This window comes from Adiantum capillus-veneris, chromosome 3 (assembly GCF_014529385.1).
Source record: "Adiantum capillus-veneris isolate H3 chromosome 3, ASM1452938v2, whole genome shotgun sequence".
NCBI classification, from domain to species: domain Eukaryota; kingdom Viridiplantae; phylum Streptophyta; class Polypodiopsida; order Polypodiales; family Pteridaceae; genus Adiantum; species Adiantum capillus-veneris.
The window spans coordinates 102,119,917-102,137,538 of NC_140933.1; the positions used below are offsets into that span (position 1 = coordinate 102,119,917).

Below are 17,622 nucleotides of genomic sequence, written 5' to 3' on the forward strand. Positions count from 1 at the left end.
ACCTGTCAAATGAACCAAGAAAGCTTCAAATTCTGCATAAATTTCGGCAGAGTCTCCTTTGTAAAATGGCTCTGGTGTACCAAAAAACAGACCAAAAAACACTATCTCTCTGACACTGTAAGCTGTGGGTAAACCTGTCCTGCACTTGTACTGTCTCTGACTGTCTTGTCACTGTCCTGTAAGCATAGACTGCGACAATGCCTCAACGGCAGTAAAGCAAAGATGCAATCCCAACTGTCTAACTCACAGTCAATACATCCTAGCTGCCTATCTAAGGGTGCTCGAGGGATCGCTCCAAGACCTGTATCACCGAAAGGATCTCAACATTCAAGAGTCCCCCAGCTCAATAAAACCTCACTCGACACTCAACAAAGGCTGCAGTAAATCTGACAGTACATAGACTTCCCACAAAGTCATACATCCACAAATTTCCCATTGTATGTTGTAACCGCTGTGGCGGTTGTTTACTGCGTGACTCACAGCCAACAAACCCTCAACAGACATACATCATCTCTGACAATACATCCCATGTGGAGGTACCTGCAATGTCAGGATGAAATCTGGAATATCAAGCAGCAAACACAAGCTACCTGATGAACCAGTGGATGTCACCTACAGTCTGTGTGTAGATGCGCTCGTGTCGTATGTGACACGCCTCCAAGAACTGTGAGCCGTCCTTCGATGTATAGACAACCACAAATCAGCACTCTGGGAGTGTCGATATCCTCACCACCTGCAGTCGTACGCCGAAAACCCCAAATTTGCAGAGTCGGATCTGCACCCGTCGAGAACACGTAGTCGAAAATGGCATGTGCAAACCTTTGTCGAAGCCGAACGGTGGCCGAGATGACCTCAGAATGAAATTCTGACAACACCGAGTCCTACGGGCTCACCCACGAGATTTGGGGCCGTGTCTTCGCCTGTCGAATTTCACTCCAATCTGAGTTGGTGACTCTAGCCTCCGGCAGTGCTGCCTCGAGCCTCGATCTGAGCTTTGATACCAGTTGAAGGAGTACGAGCGGAAGTGCGACGCGAGAGAGAGTGCGAGAAGAAGAGCACGACGATATGGTGAACTCGCTCTACTGTAATGTGTAGAGCATAGTGAGTTCTTATTAGGTTTTTACAAAAGAATATGTGTACATACCTGGCGGCCCGCCCACTTACCTGGGCGACCACATTGGGCTTTATACCCCAACACCTAGGATTACATCCTCATGCTTGAGAGGAGAGATAAAGAAGTCCTCTTTGTCCACATAGCCTTGGACATGAAGCCTCAATTTCCCGATTAAGGGAGTGACTGAAGCTTCTTGCCCCTTGAAGACACTGTCTGCGGGTAGGACATCTCCCATCTCGTAGGATTGTATGCCTAGCTTGGTGGCCAACTCTATAGATATAAAATTGTGAGTAGAACCAGGGTCAAAGAGAATAAAATCATCATGTTCTCTTACCTTTCCCCAAGCATGGCATAGAGGAGATCCTTTGTGATGAGTTTGGTGAGTCTCCTCCTCTTGGATTTCAACTAAGGAAGCTCTAGGAGGATCTTGGCGGTTGTTCTTTTGGGGACAAGCGCGGTACGCATGCCCTTGTTCACCGCACTCGAAACACCGGTTATCCTTGCGATAATGCTCAAGCTCTTCAGGAGAGAGTTTGTTCTTACCTTTGTAAACTCCCTTCTCTTTAGCTTTGTTGGAATTTCCCTTAGGAGACCTTTGGACATTGTCCTTCCCCTTAGGCTCATTGGAACCCTTGTTTTTCGGAGGCTTATTATTTCTTTTAGCCCCCGTTTGGAAATTGATTCGTGAGGCCACCATAGTATGGTGTATTACCGCGCCGATATGGTACGTGGCCTTTGGGAGTTGACATACTCCGCCATTTCTTCGGTTAAGCCCGCACAAAATTGTTGCTTTTGCTCTCCAAAATCCAACTTTTTGAATACAGTGGCTTTGAGTTGTAAGTCCCAAAACTTGTCTACATATTTGTGGACGGATTCATAGGGAGAGAGTTTTAAGCTTCGCCATTCAGTGAGTACTTTGTCTTTGGCATCGGTGGCCAAAAACTACTTCATAATGGAAGCTCTTAAAGCTTTCCATGTTCGTGGACCTTCATCGTTGGCTCGTAGGCTAGACCACCATTGCCTGGCTGACTTTTGAACGTGCATAGCTACATGGCGTAGCTTAGAGGACTCCGTGAAGCCCTCATCTCCAAACGCCGCATCAAATTGCTGGATAAAGGCCAAGACTTTGTCCGTAGCACCAAAGGTGCCATCATAGGTAAGGAAAGAGATGCTCTTCCCTCCTTCTTTGACCTTCTTCAGCTTGGATGACCTCTTCCATGCGGCATAGGATTTTCTATGGCCTCTTCTTTTTTATGGTTCAAAGGTTGCACCATCACTTTCTTCAGAAGGTGAAGAATTTGAAGAAGGTGGAGAAGAGGGTGACCTCTTTCTCTCCTTTTTCTTGTCTTGATCTTCGTTGTCTTCACCATCACTTTCATAAGAGGAAGAGGATGAAGAAGATGGAGGAGAGGGTGTCCTCTTTCTCGCCTTTTTCTTCTCTTGCTTTTTATCATCCCTCTTTGAATTATGGCGTGGAGAAGAGTGTGATGGTCTTCTCCGCTTTGGTGGTGATGGAGAGCGTTTAGTCCGCCGTCTTCGTGGAGCCATCTCCGTCGAGGTGGCGGGAGACTCACTTCTTTCTCGTTCCTTCGGTGGAGGCTCTTGAGTTCTCCTTTGGGAAGGAGATGCATCATCAAGAAGTAAATTCTTGAGCCCTTCGTACGGATTCTCTTCTTCTTTCCGAAGAGGAAGAAGGAGTATCTTACGAGAAAGATGTACATCTCCTCACATAATCACTCATATTAGCATAGCTTAGCTTAGTAATTAGCATGGTAGAAGAGATGAGCATGCATTGAAGCTTGGCTCTTGGTTGGATTTGCATCCACATGCCAAGAGTGTGTTGATGTAGGCTTCTATCTCACAAGCTTGGAGTAGGTGATGAGCTCTCCATTAAAGCTTGGGAAGAGGTAGTCTTCTCTTTCTTCACACATGAGATTGTGTGAGTGTGTGTGTGATAATGCCTTGCCCAAAAATCAGCCCCCTCTCTCTCTTGGGCGAGCCCTCTTGCTATTTGCTCTTGCAGGCTCCCCATTGGACCTCCCCAGGGCTAGCCTATCACAATTAAGCAGCATAAGTGATAGCCTTCTGACATGTGTCCCCCTTTCCCCTTTTGTGAGAGATTAATCAATTAAACTTAATTGATTTAAATGAATCAAATCCCCATTGGACCTTTCCCCATTCTGACAAATAGGAATTAAGTAGCCCATTGGGCTGCTCAATTCCTATTGGACCCCTTCACGGGCTGTCCAATAATCATCCAGGAGACTTAATTTTCATTGGTTCTTTTTATTAAGTGTTTTAAAATTAATTAGGCTAAATTTACTCTAGCCTCATTCTCATTGGTCCACTTCAAGGGTCATCCAATAGGAATTGGGCACACTTTGGGAGCAACTAGCATAGGCATCTAACATGTGTCCTTCATTCCCTTTGTGTAAAGGGGGCTTGTGTGTGTGTGTGTGTTGCTTTCTCTCTCATCCCTTACTTGCTAGGCTCGCCCCCTCCTATGTAGGGATATGCAAGACTTTTTTGGTCACACACAAAGCATCCAATTCCTTAAGGTTGACCTTTGGACATAACCTTTGAATTTTGGAACCTTAGTATTTTGGAAGTCTTAATGGGCTGAACCTTAGGGTCTTTTTAGCCCATTGTTTCACATGGCTCTTTTGCAGATGGCCCCCCCTTTGGATCCCTATTTTCCCTCCTTTGGATCCCTATTGTGGCCGGTCTGCTAGCTTAACCAATATTCTAGCTTTTTCTCCCCTGGCACTTCCCCATATTAAATGATCAGTTTAACATGAGAAAATCATTTAGGAGAATTAGATATTGAATATTATGACATAGATAGATAGGGTAGATATTAGGTATGGTGGGATTATGTCCATACTTACAAACTAATCGCTTGTAGATGTCGGACAAGAGACCACTTGCTAGGGAGCAGTCCCCATATATCTTCTTCCTTTGGTTGGTTTACATCATAGCTAGGCCCCCCTTAGGGTGACTTTCCTCCCATGGATTTGGCTCTTGGGGTGATAACTCCAAACAATAAATTGAAGTATATATATATAGTTAGTTAAAGGTGATATTGAGTATAGCTATCTTTTTGTTATCTATAGGTATGGCCCTCTTTGGTTTTAGTAAAGTTGGTTCATCTATTCAGGTTCCTCAGCCTAGTGATGGATTTGGAGTTACAACATGCATTCTCTTTGCGAGAGGAGAACCTGCGTTTGACGCAAGGTTTTTTTGGCAGTTTGGGAGGCAAAGTAGTCTGGAAAGATAAATAAGTAACTAATTTCTAGTTGTGCAAGTTCTATGTAGGACATATTTCACCTTATGAAACTTTTTTATTAGTTTTAACTTAGGAAAATATCACTTTGACTTGTCCTACAGCTAGAGAGATGGTCAAGTATCTAGAGAGAGAGAGAGAGAGAGCTTGATACTTTGCAATGGTTGTTGGAAAACAATCATCTCTCTTGTGAGCAATTCGACTCCATAATTGAATCTCTACAAGCAGTAAGTATAATTAATAAATAGTTTAATAATAATTTTGAGTTATTGATTTATCTAATTTGGTTTTGGTTATTGTAAAGTTAGAGCGATCAAGCTTATGTACCTCTGACGAGGAATAGGAGGACGAGAGAGAGGAGGACTTAGATTGATAATTTTTTTGTAGTCCTCTTTTACTAGTGCAAATATGGCACAACAAGCCCTCATTTGTACACAAAACTCATTTGAAATTTTGGCTTTATTTGTATTTAAATTTCGATATTGTTCTTTTGTGCTTCAAATTATCAGGTAAATTGTGACATGTAATTCAAAGTATGTTATTCAATGCAAAGTTTATTATTATTTTTTAGTACACTTTTCAAAATGCAATTGATACTTGATATGTTTTATGCATGTCAAAAATAAAGATGCTCATTTAAGCCATCCAAATCGGCTGGCCAAATTAGTATCTTTAATTTTGAAAATCCATGTAGCGAAAATATACATGGTAATATAAGTTGTAGCATATGTGGCAATAGATGCGGATATATATCCGCATCTATTACCACGTATATTGTTGTTGGACCACTACCTTGTCCTTTGTCGCTGCTATTGCCGTGCACGCAATGTTTTCTCTTTCTATTTTCCTTTGTTAATTCGCAACAATAGCAGTGGTTCTTGACTTTCTTTTCTTATAGTAATGGACATCACGAGAGCCTTGTATCCACCAACATTCCCACCCCAAAATCATATTTATGTGCAAAGCCCCTCTTTCATGTTGTTTGGTAAGTCTTCAAATTTTGTTGATCTCCCTCTTGAACAAGCCCAAGCCTCAAGATGGTGTACCTCTTGTGTAGTCTAAGCATGGTAAAAATAAGCCTCCCTCTAGGGAACCTACACACCAACTAACTCAGAGGCAATTAAAAATAACCCTCCAGTCTCTGAAGACTCTATAATTATTGGTGATCTTGAGCTAGAAATTTGGTTCAAACATCTGAATGATCGTGGTGATTGGTTTTTGCCAAGTCCCGAGGCCTCCTTTTGATCTCCTCAAGTAGTGGATGCTCCACAATTGGGAAGCTAGAAATATTTTCACTACCGAAGTATAGTACCTCCTTAATAACTACTACTTATTTTTCTTTGGAGATCCAGAAGCACTTTACAAGTTATTAGCCAAGGTCAGTGTTTTGTGAAAAATACTCCATATTTTTTTTTTAAATGGCACAAAGGATTTAATCCAAGGGGGGAGAAACCCTCTAGAGCTCCAATTTGGGTAGATTTCCCTGACTTCTTTCTTGAATTTTATCCCTGGATTAAAGCATTTGGAGCACAAACGGGAAAAGCATTGGGTCAAAAACCCAACAATGGTATAAGGCCTAAAAAGGACCCTCATATTTATATTGAAATTGACCTAAATTCCTCTTTAAATCAAGTTATTCCAATGAAAGATGATGCTTGCAACTTACTACACTTGCAAAAAATAATGTATATAGATCTTCATTATGCCTGCTTTCAATGATTTAAACAAGGGCATCTGAAAAACGAATGTCCTAAATTTTTAAGAAAGAGGGAAGAAGCTACCCCACCTGAATAGGGCTTCACTCAAGTACCATAAGAAACTTGAACAGAAGCAGACAAAGCAATTCCCCCGCCTGAGGCAACAAATCTAATAGTGGGGTTGTTCATAAATTGACCCGTTAGATGTGGAGACTCAAGGGGAAAAACAACAGAGGACATAAGATATTTATGTCTTAAAAGCTACTCATGAAACAACCTTTGAAGGAGCAGAATACAAAGAATAACCTTCCCCATCAGTTGCCTCAACCCTAATGAACCAACTGGTGGCCTCCCCTGAGAACTCAATGGATATTCTGTAAGGTGTGAGCTTTGTCCTAAAATGTGAGTCAAGGAGAGAAGAGTGGATTTATCCCACATGTAGTGGTGCAAGGCTGTAAAACTACTTAAAGCTCATTTCATGAGTGAATACTAAACACAAGTCTATTTAGCATTACATTTCCCTTGTTTATGGTGAGCTTGTGATGGCTTAGCAAATACTCAAGATCATGTTTATGAGTCCAAGTTAATTGATCTTGGAACCTAATTTGCTTGAGTGATAATCTAGCCAACAAACACTCACTTGTGTGCACGATGTTTCTCTTTCCACCACCCTAGCTAGCACGATCCCATCCCCATCAAGTGGTATCAGAACACCAAGGTATGCTCGTTAGATTCCTTGTTATTGCTTTGTTCGTGCGAGCATCTTCGAATCATCATTAGGACCTTTTGGTGTTCTCTCTTCTTCTCTCCTTTGCATACCTTGGGTTTGATTCCTTGGGCCACTACTCTCCTAGCTAACTACAAAGCTAATTAGCATTAGTCTTCACCATTAGGTGTGTTTTGCATTGATCTTATCATTTTTGTACATAGCATTACTCTCAAGTATAGCACCATTTCATATCATCACTTATGTGTGTGTATAGACCCATTCGAGAGCTTCCCGTCAAGCCTACCCATGCTAAAATTACACTTCATTTGCCTATTCTAGAGCTTGATAAATTTTTCTCTCTTGCACACCCTCACTCTTTGGAATTATTGCAGCAGTAGAAGAAGAGGCTCAAAAGTGTGTGTGTGCGTGTGTGTACCTACAAAGCATTTAATGCCCACCAAGTCCCTTGTAGGAAAAGAAGTCTTCAAAAAGGTTCAAATGTCCCCAAAAGTTGGCCCCACCTGTGGTGGGAACACCCTATTCCTAATGATTATGATGGCTTAGCAAAAACTCAAGATTGTGTTTATGATTCCAAGTTAATTGATCTTGGAACCTAATTCGCTTGATTGATAATCTAGCCAACACACACTCACTTGTGTGCACGATGTTTCTCTTTCATCCACCCTAGCTAGCATGATCCCATCCCCATCATATTCTAATTCCATAAGCAGAGGAGGAGACAAGAGGGAAAGAAGAAACTCTAATCCTAACAAGTTTTCAGTGGCTTTGTCCAAATCTCCTAAAAACTCTAAGAAATGAATTGTCCAAGGCTCACTAGAGTCTCTCTTAACTGTAAAGGCGTCATTGATGTTGTCGACTCTATGTCCATTCAAAAATGGCTTGAAGAAATCAATTTTTACCTGATTCCATTAACCTACAAGAGCTTAAGGTTGGTGGAAACAGCTTGTTGCTCAATCTTAAAAGGCTTGGTACTAGATTTGAGTGATTCTTTACCGATCACTCACATGGGAAAGAGGGTGCATCCATTGGTATCATTCGTCATAAATGCTCTTCTTTTATTGACTCTATTAAATATGGCACCAAGGGAAATTGGGTTTCTATTTCTTTCAATGATCTCATTGACTACGTTGTGATCAGTGTAGTTAATGGGATCCCATTCATTACAGTGTGGTCAGTTTGTATGCACCTAATTCCATTTCTGACATAATTGAGCAATAGAATGAACTTGCTAGCCTGGCTAACCCTATTTTGATTGCATGAGATTTTAATATGGTAGTTGATATAAGAGACAAGAGGAATAATCTGGGTCAAGTTTTCTCTAGAAAAGAAAGAGAAGCTTGGGAATCCATGGTAGATTCTCTCAACTAGTTTGACATCTCAAAAAACACAAGATTCACCTACAAAAACAAATAAAAAGTTAGGTGCTTCAAAGTAGCAAGGATAGATAGATTATATATGTCATTGGATTCACTCCATGAACAGAGTCTTACCATGTGGTGAGCAAGATTTTTCGAGCAAAGGATAATCTGAGCAAATGAATGAATAAATAGATAGATCATTTGAAGTTTTCCTTGGAAAAATCAACTATTCAAGTTCCACCTCTAGGGAGTCGTATATTTTGATTATATATGTGTAACATCGATTTTTTTTTAGTGACAAACAACATGAGTGAGTCCCTTAACAAGAGCCATGGCAGCTATGGAAGGATAAGGGAATTGTGGGGCAATGTGGGATTCTTTTGGACATAATGGGCCTCACAAACAGGCTATATATGTGTCCATGGGGTGCTGATAGGAAAACTATAGCCAATGAGGGAGAAGGATTATTTATTTGCTATCCTAGGGACACATCCTAAGGCTACGTTCAAGGGTGTTTCCTCTATGTCTCTTGCTTTGATTGGCAAAGCAAGTTTATGTTAGTTGTGATGCCTACCAATTCTTGGGGGTTCCCTCATAAACAATGGTCTTCCATCATGCATTTGTGCAGGAAGTGAGAACACATAGCTTCAAGCAATTAGAAAGAAAAGATGTCGCTAACAAAACAACCAATAGGAAATTTTGGGGTATACCTTTCTATGCACCTACATCCACCCTTTGTGAGCCTCGTACCTTCATCTAAACTTACAGTAAGTACCGCTATGTTTCATCTTTGTTGTTCAAGATTATAGCTTACGTTTCAATATTTTTCTCATTTATAACGAGCCCCAAATATTTCATTCTCCTGCATAGTGTTCACAAAAAAATCAAAATTAGCGTATTTTAACCAATGCAAATGATGAGTGCTATTTCAAAGGGTTGCAAAGGCCATCGCTTCATTTTGGGTTGCTGCTATTGATGACAACCCCAAGTGGTATTATAGTCGCATTATCGTTATCTACAATTTATCTCGTTATTTTGGGTCTTTCAAGAAGTTCTGCTTTTATTAAAGTTTACCTAGAGCCATATAGCCTAGTGTTACACATATTCTAGTTGAAACAACAATAATCACCCCCCGAAAACGAACAGAGCTAGCCATTCCATGCCCCACTTTAACAACACAATCTTTCTACTTTTCCCCACTGGTTCTGTGTTATAAGTCAACAAGAAGGACGGCTCTCACTTTCTCAGTGATGACATCTAACTTGGTGGATAACTTCCTCTTTGCACGTGTATAAGGCTAAATAGCTCGTCCACTGTGAGAAAACCAACCAATATATCTAATTCTCCCCATCAATTAGCTACTCCTATCAAAATCAACTGCTAAAGGGTTGGAAATCTACCATTGCGTCATTGGCCCCTTTCTTGTATGTATTGTTTCCCCTCACCAATTCTTATCACTGTTGCAGATCACATCTTGCCTCGCCATGACATACGTAGCCGTCGATAAAATAGGCGTGCTCTCTACAACTGTGATAGCTCTCATCTTGGCCCAACTCTACAAAAGCAGCTTCAGTCAATTGCCATTTGAGGCGGCTATCTGAGGTGCCATCTAGGTATTAAATTACAACCACTATAATACCACTTGGAATTGTCATCAATAGCACTAGCCCATAAAGGAGTGAGGGACTTTACAACCCTCTGAAATAGCACTCATCATTGCCTATTAGAACTGGTCTGCATCAGTGCGGACTAGTTTGGAGTAGCTTTAAATGCAATATTTTGATTTTAAAAAAAGAGAAAAATACCAAAATCTTCTTTAATTTGTGGAAATTCCTAAAATACCCCTCAAATTTCGAAAAATTCCCAAATTACCCCCCATATTTTGTCATAAATTCCCTTGAAATTTTCCAAAATTCCCAAAATACCCTGGTTATGAGAGTAAATTTCTCCAAAAATATAAATTTTTGTAGTGTTTCACAAGAAAACTGATTGTCTATCATATAAGATGCTAAAACTAGAATTTGAGTTGGTTATGTAGGCTTGGGAGGGGTATTTTGGTAATTTTTTCTTTAAAAAATATAAAAAACCTCATTAGTATACCATGTTAAGGACATTAGTCTTGCTTGCGAATCCTGCTCAAGGGATTTAGTCTTGATTGTGAATGTTGCTGGAACCATTCCGCACCAGCGCGGACTGGTTTTGATAGCTAATTATACAAGGCTAAGGTGGAGGCGGTACCTAACGACTGAGGGTTGCAACTGCAGCAAAACATGTCTGCTAGAAAGACGGTGACACCAGGCCGAAAAGCAACAGTGCTTGCGAATGTTGCTGGAACCAGTCCGCACCGGCGCGGATTATTTTTGGCAGCTTACACAAGGCTAAGGTGGAGGCGACACCTGGAGGCTGAGGGTTGCAATTGTAGCAAAACCTATCGGCTAGAGCGGTGGTGACGCCAAGCCGAAAATCAACGATTGATTCAACTTTTCTAGATAACAAATTGGCTGGAGAGCATGCCTTAAAGAGGGTTGACGATGGGGAGGCACGGTGGATCTCCAAAGAGCTGAGCGAGGCTGAGAAGAGCTGAGCAAGAACTTTCGAACATGCTAGCTTGTGCACACACAAACACGCATACTGCCTCACACATGCAGCCCCATACTTGATTAATGCTGGCAGCACTTATTCTATCACGTGTAAAATAATTTTGCCTTTACGGTGTACATGTTGCAAATATTGGCGAGAACGCAACCCCTCCAGGCTACTGAGACACAGTCGCGGGTCCCTTGGCAACCATGAGAGAGAGAGAGAGAGAGTGCTACAAAAACGGGGGGGGGGGTTGTAGCCTTCCCCTACCATAACTTGTTTGACAACAACCAATTCATGGGATACGCTCATCACGCAGCACCGAACGCGTGCGAGAAAGATCTATCTCTATTTCTTTGCGCCTTCGCAATTGTGTGCTCAAAGTAAAAGATCTCTCTCTCTCTCTCTCTCTCTCTCTCTCTCTCTCTCTCTCTCTCTCTCTCTCTCTCTCTCTCTCTCTCTCTCTCTCTCTCTCTCTCTCTCTCTCTCTCTCTCTCTCTCTCTCTCTCTCTCTCTCTCTCTCTCTCTCTCTCTCTCTCTCTCTCTCTCTCTCTCTCTCTCTCTCTCTCTCTCTCTCTCTCTCTCTCTCTCTCTCTCTCCACGTGGCACACCGCCCGCTTTTTGCCTCAAGGCATCAAGACAGGATCTAGTCAGATTCGTCTCAATCATCCCACTTTCAAAATTTGGCATGACCTATTGATAGGAAGAATGATAGTGTGAAGAAATCATTTTCCATGAGGGGCATTCACTCGGGACCACATTTGCGCTAATGAATGCTTGCTCCGATTCACAAAGAGCTGATAGGTGTCAAATCTTCACAAATTGAGAGTTTGTCATTGTCCACTTCAGCTCCTCCTCATGCATCACCGCGTGAGTGTGAAGCTTCCTTTATCCATTGTTTTGTTTGTGATGCAAGACAACTCTTTCACTGACGTGGCCATCCTCCAAAATTGCCATTTGGCATCCTGTTACCGTAGACTACCCACAGTGGCCTTGCAAGGCAATGGTTCAACATGGCCCCTGACGTGGCATCCAATGTTAGGGTGTCATGCTGCGTTGGCGACCTACTCTTGGATGACATCCATGCCCGCTCGCGTCATTTGCATACACAATGACCATGTCCCTCCTTGACGTGGACATCTTGGATGACACGTCCGTGGATGCGTCTTGCATTGCTCATTTGCATGGACTTCCATAGATCAAGGCTCAATCTCCTCACACATTGTCACATCACTAGGTGCGACTCTTCAACACCGAATTACAAGGACACTCATTAGCGTGATCTTCCACATATCAAGAATAGGCTTATAGGTTGAACCTAGTTTGAGAGGTGTCGGGTTGAGAGGGATCGAGTTTTACGAGGCTGAGCTACGACAGGTAGAGTTGAGCAGGGCTAGGCGACACCGATGTCGAGCTGAGAGCTATTAGACAAGACCTGGTGAGCTAGGCGAGATGAAGACAAGTGAAGTGAGATGGGAGAGAAGCATTGAACAAAGAGGTAGTCAAAGAGAGTACTTTGAATGGAAAGGTCTACACAAAAAGTGCTTGTCTGAGAACAAAACTCTACCTTTGCAACGAGTTCACATGTGAGGGGCCAGTTGGACTAGTGTTTTTTTGAGAAAAAGTTAAATTGAATGTCAAGTTTGATTTCCTAATGGATTTGATGGTGATTTCGTAATAGATTTTTCTCCTTGACAAGTGTGTTGACATCGTGGGTTTGATGACTTTTTACTATTTAGATTTAATTGTCACTATAAATCTTAAACACCTTTTACGTTATGTGGTGGATATTAATTGCTTTGATGTTTTGGTTATGCAATGATTATCAAATTTAATATATTTTGTGCAAATTAATTCCCTATCCATGCCCATTTCTATAATACTTGTATGATGTGACCAAAAGAACAATTTCCTCATGGAAAATAAACTTGTGTTTTCAAAAATTTATTTGTAACTTCACGTTCAACGTATGTTGTGCACAATGAGTAGATACATTATTGTGTATGGCTTCAACAACAAGCTCAGAGACTAGTGCTTATGTTTGATAGTCACGTGTAGGAGATCAAAGTTGACACTATTAAGAAACATTAGATAACATTGATGGCGGAGATTTCTTTTTGCATCCTCTCACTTTGTCAGAGAGCATGTAAAGCTTGAGCTCAAAGAAAATAATAAGCGAGCATGCTTATGCTCTTGATCATGAGGTTTCTTAGTTTTACAAGGTTAGTTTGTCTACTTTTCATAGACTTACAGAAAGTTTGTTAGTTTTAACCTTTTTTGGTGTTTTTTATGCATCCACAATTAACCGCCTTATATGTACTTCTGTGACTGGGGATTTTGTTAGGGCCGCTACTTTGTGGTAATTTTAGATGTATGGCCATTTGCGTTGAGAAGCTAGTTGAATTTAAAAAGACATGAGTATTTTCTTCAATGTACCTTGCACTCACGTTGATAGGAGTTTTTTGGTTCGAAGTTTACTAGCCCATGTATATATGGTGTGCTCATTTTTTCCATTTTTGAGTGTGCTATGGTTGCTTGTACAGTGTTGGGCAATGCCATTCTTTGATGTATGCTCTTGGCTATGGTCTACAACTCGGCATTTGACCAGGTTTGCAAGAGTCTAGTAGTGTTAAAGTTGAGCATGAATGCTCAACTAGAGGGTCGGGCAAAGATGATGGAGTCCAAATTGTTCCCAGTCGATGCATCTCAAGGTCGAATAGTCCTATGGTCAACCACCTAGGGATGTCTACGCAAGTTTTGAAGCAGGTTGGAGTGTGTGTATAAGCAAAAGCTTCCGAGGTTAAGATCGGTGAGGATGGTTCTCTGAACCCTAAAGGTGGCAATTGGACATATACTTTTTGGCCGACATTCTAGCAAGCCGTGAAGTCGGTAATGCTCTCATCAAGTGCTAGCCGTCATCTCCTCAGCAAAGTTAAAGCTCGAAGGCTAAGAGGAGAATTTGAGCTACTATGATTGTGGCGAGCATGGGCTGCACAATGGACGTCGTCCCGGTCAGAGCCGCTTAGAGAGGGCAAATGGAAGGGAAAAGGTGGCCATGCATGGGCAACCCATAATGTTTCCAGCCATTCAAGGTGGGAACCCACTCTTGAAATGAAGTCTTCTAAAATTGATTCAATAATCAAAAGCATTTACTTGTTGAGGACGACAATTCCCAGTATGGGACTTCACGTGCAGCCGCCAAGGAGAGGAGGGGATGTCGGGTGTTGTGAGTAAGGCCTCAAGCTAGTGTGTCGGTCAAGAACGAGAGGGAAGTAATTAGGCCGCAAACAGTTGCAGAGAAAAGGGGGGCTGACCACGGACTGCAGGAGGGAGAGCAAGGAAATGGCCATGCTTTGGCACGTGAAGGGGTTGGAAGCCGCATAAGCAGCTCGCGAAGGGAAGCTTGCAATAAAGGGAAGGGCCTGGGCAAGCAGGTGAACTTGACTGTGAGTGAGAAGGAGGCCACCTGCGTTGCAGAAGCTTGAAGGGGGAACCGCCATGGCGTGAGCAGGAGAGGAAGGCCGAGAGAGGGCTCTCGAAGCCTACACAAGAAGGGAGAGAAGGGAGGGGCATCTACAGAAGCCTCAAGGGAGTACTCGGAGCCTTGACACACTCTCTCTCATCTAGAGAGACCGCTACGCAGAAATCATTAGAGATTAATCTCTGATTGATTTACCTAAACGGTAATTAGTTTAATCTTTCTTAATTAGCAAGGTTAGATTAAGCTATTTTGTTAATAAATCAAAGATTAGGCCTATGTATACTCATAAACCCTCTCTTATTAATTATTCTCTGATGATTGTTGTAATTAAGCTTGGTAATGCTAAGCTAATTAATTATCCTATAATATTAGGGCTGAAATTAGCCAAATTAACCATGAATTAATAGTAAATATATTAATTAAACTTAGATTAATTTGAGGTAATTATCAGAGTTACATTAGACAGTCATTAAACTAGGAAAGTTATCCTATAATTTTCTGAGTAATTTTCTTAATTAATTAGGCAGAACTACACTATTTTTTAGAGAAAAGTAAAGGGGAAAATAATCAAACTAATTCCAAATACTATGAGATATTTATCAGTAGTTTATTAGGTGGTAAAGAACCCGTGATAATAATGATAAGCTCAGATAATTAATCTAGCTAATTACTTTAGCAAAAATACTCTGTTTTTGGAGAAAATTAAATAGGGGAAATTAATAAAATGATTTCAAATGCTATGAGATATTTATCAATGGTTAAATAGGTGTTAAACCGGTGATAATTAGGAGAAGCTCAGAAAAATAATCTAGCTAATTACTTTAACAGAAATACTCTATTTTTTGAGCAATATAAATAGGGGAAATTAGTAAATTGATTTCAAATGCCATGATATATTTATCAATGGTTAACTACCTATTCAAGAAATTGTGACAATTAGGAGAAGCTCAGATAACTAATCTAGCTAATTACTTTAGCAGAAATACTCTGTTTTTAGAGAAAATTAAATACGGCAAATTAGTAAATTATGTGTTATAATTGCATGCTATTTATCAGAGCTATATTATAGGATAAAGAGACCGTGATAATTATGCCAAGGTTAGAAAAGTAGTATAGATATTTATCTAAGTCAAATTACACTATTTTTAGCTAAAAATTAAAGAGGGAAATTAGTAAATCATGCTATATGATTACATGCTATTTATTAGAGCTATATTATAGGGTAAAGAGGCCGTGATAATTATTTCAAGGTTAGAAAAGTACTATAGATATTTATCTAAGTCAAATTACACTATTTTTAGCTAAAAACTAAAGAGAGAAATTAGTAAATCATGCTATATGATTACATGCTATTTATTAGAGCTATATTATAGGGTAAAAAGGCCGTGATAATTATGTCAAGGTTAGAAAGTTAGTATAGATATTTATCTAAGTCAAATTACACTATTTTTAGCTAATAACTAAAGAGGAAAATTAGTAAATCATGCTATATGATTACATGCTATTTATCAGAGCTATATTATAGGGTAAAGAGGCCTTGATAATTATGCCAAGGTTAGAAAAGTAGTATCAATATTTATCTAAGTCAAATTACACTATTTTTAGATAAAAACTAAAGAGGGAAGTTAGTAAATCATGCTATAAGATTACATTCTATTTATCATAGTTAGCTTACATAATAAAGAGGCCGTGATAAATATGTTAAGGTTAGAAAAGTAGTATAAGTATTTATTTAAGTCAAATTATCCTTATTTTAGCTGAAAACTGAAGATGGAAATTATATAACTAAGTTGAAAAATAATAAGATAATTACCAGAGGTCAAAAATATCCTAATCTACTTGTGGTAATTATACCATAGTTAATTAGAGAGGTTATGAAATTATAATTGACAAAAAGTTCCATTTTTAGCAAATGATTAATTAAAATAAATAGACTTTGTGGTTAAAAGTTTTTAGAAAAATTCTAGTAAGTGCAAACCTATGATATCAAGTTAAGGAAATGAAATCTTTAAGAGAAATTAAATACAATAAATATTGATCCCGAAATAAGTAGATTATTAGCTTAAAAGTTGATGGGAAAATTAGGAAAAAGATATAGAAAATTATAAGAAAGTTAGGAGAGCTTAGAAAACCCTTAGGGAAGCGGTGAAAAAAGTTATCATGCCTATATAGACAAATAAAAAATTACTAGGTCAAGAATTTATCAATTAAGACTATAAATGTAACCTTGGATGGGTTACGATTGAATACAAAGATTAAGTCTAGATTTTGAATTATTTACCTAATGATTAAACGTCCTTTTTATAAGCATAAGAAGTTATGGCACAAAAAAGAACCCGAGAAAATCCTACATCTGATGATGAGGACGTAGCTCGAAAACGAACTAGAGCGTCGCACGACGACGAATCCGGGCCTAGTAGTAGGCCTACGGAGGAGAGTCTTCAGGCGCCAGCGCAGCAGCAGATGGCCAATCAATCCCAGGTGGGTGTTCCATTATTCAATTAAGTCTTTAATTAGTTTATGTTGTTTTATAAGTTAGCATTGCATACGTAAGAAGGATAAACTGGCTGAAAACGGAAGGTAACTTCTAGCGTGCAATCGTTTATAATGTAGGAAAGAATTGTTTGGGTTAAAACTGGTTGAATTAGGAAAGATATGTTTGATCATTCTTAAGACAGCTTGTCTCAAGACACCTTCGACTCCTTAGTATAAATTGATGATAATGATTGGCTTTCTAGCCACGGTTAAGTCGGTTACCCCCATGAACGATGAGTTTCCACTCTGTGTCATGTCTTGATGTTTCTACATAATTTAGGATACCGTTTTTATCCTAGGAGATCCGCCCGGTTGTATGGGCAATTGGTTTGGTGTATGGGCACCCGGAACCTTGGATGGGGGTTTATTCCACTCCGGATTTGAATAAGGAATGGGTGCCGTTTTTCACCCTTAGGTGATCTTGAGACAAGACGAGTACTGGTCATGGTTATTATGGATAATGTTTTGGTTGACAGTACCCTGTCTTAAGTTTAAAGATGTATGTTTGCTAAAAGAATGCTTTCAATGCTGTCTTCAAGGAATTACCGTGATGGAACGTTAAAAGAAACCATTATTTTAAATGTTAAAACAATGTGATAATAAGATAAACAAATCTTGTGTGAGTGCGGGGTGGTAAGTGGGGATTGACTAAGGTAGTCAATCATGGACGGGTGGACCTGATTAGTCAGGTAACTATCCATCCCTGCGCACTAAAACGTTTAGAAAACTTCTTCACTTGGAGAGGAGTCCACCAACGGCTGTGCCCTCACATCTGTTAGAGGGAAAAAAGTGTTGGTTGAGGATACCGTAGCCCAATATGTGGAAGTTATAGGGCCGAAAGACT

The 17,622-nt window shown here is 40.1% G+C and overlaps 1 protein-coding gene across 1 annotated transcript in view; it reads left to right on the forward strand.

Moving 5' to 3' along the window:
• Positions 1 to 14,247, forward strand: part of LOC147461402 (uncharacterized) — a 29,513-nt gene extending 15,266 nt beyond the window's left edge. Inside the window, exon 3 of the mRNA XM_086505484.1 lies at positions 14,089 to 14,247. Coding sequence (XP_086361610.1) covers positions 14,089 to 14,247 — 159 coding nt within the window. The remainder of the gene's footprint in view (positions 1 to 14,088) is intronic.
• Positions 14,248 to 17,622: the final 3,375 nt, after the last annotated feature.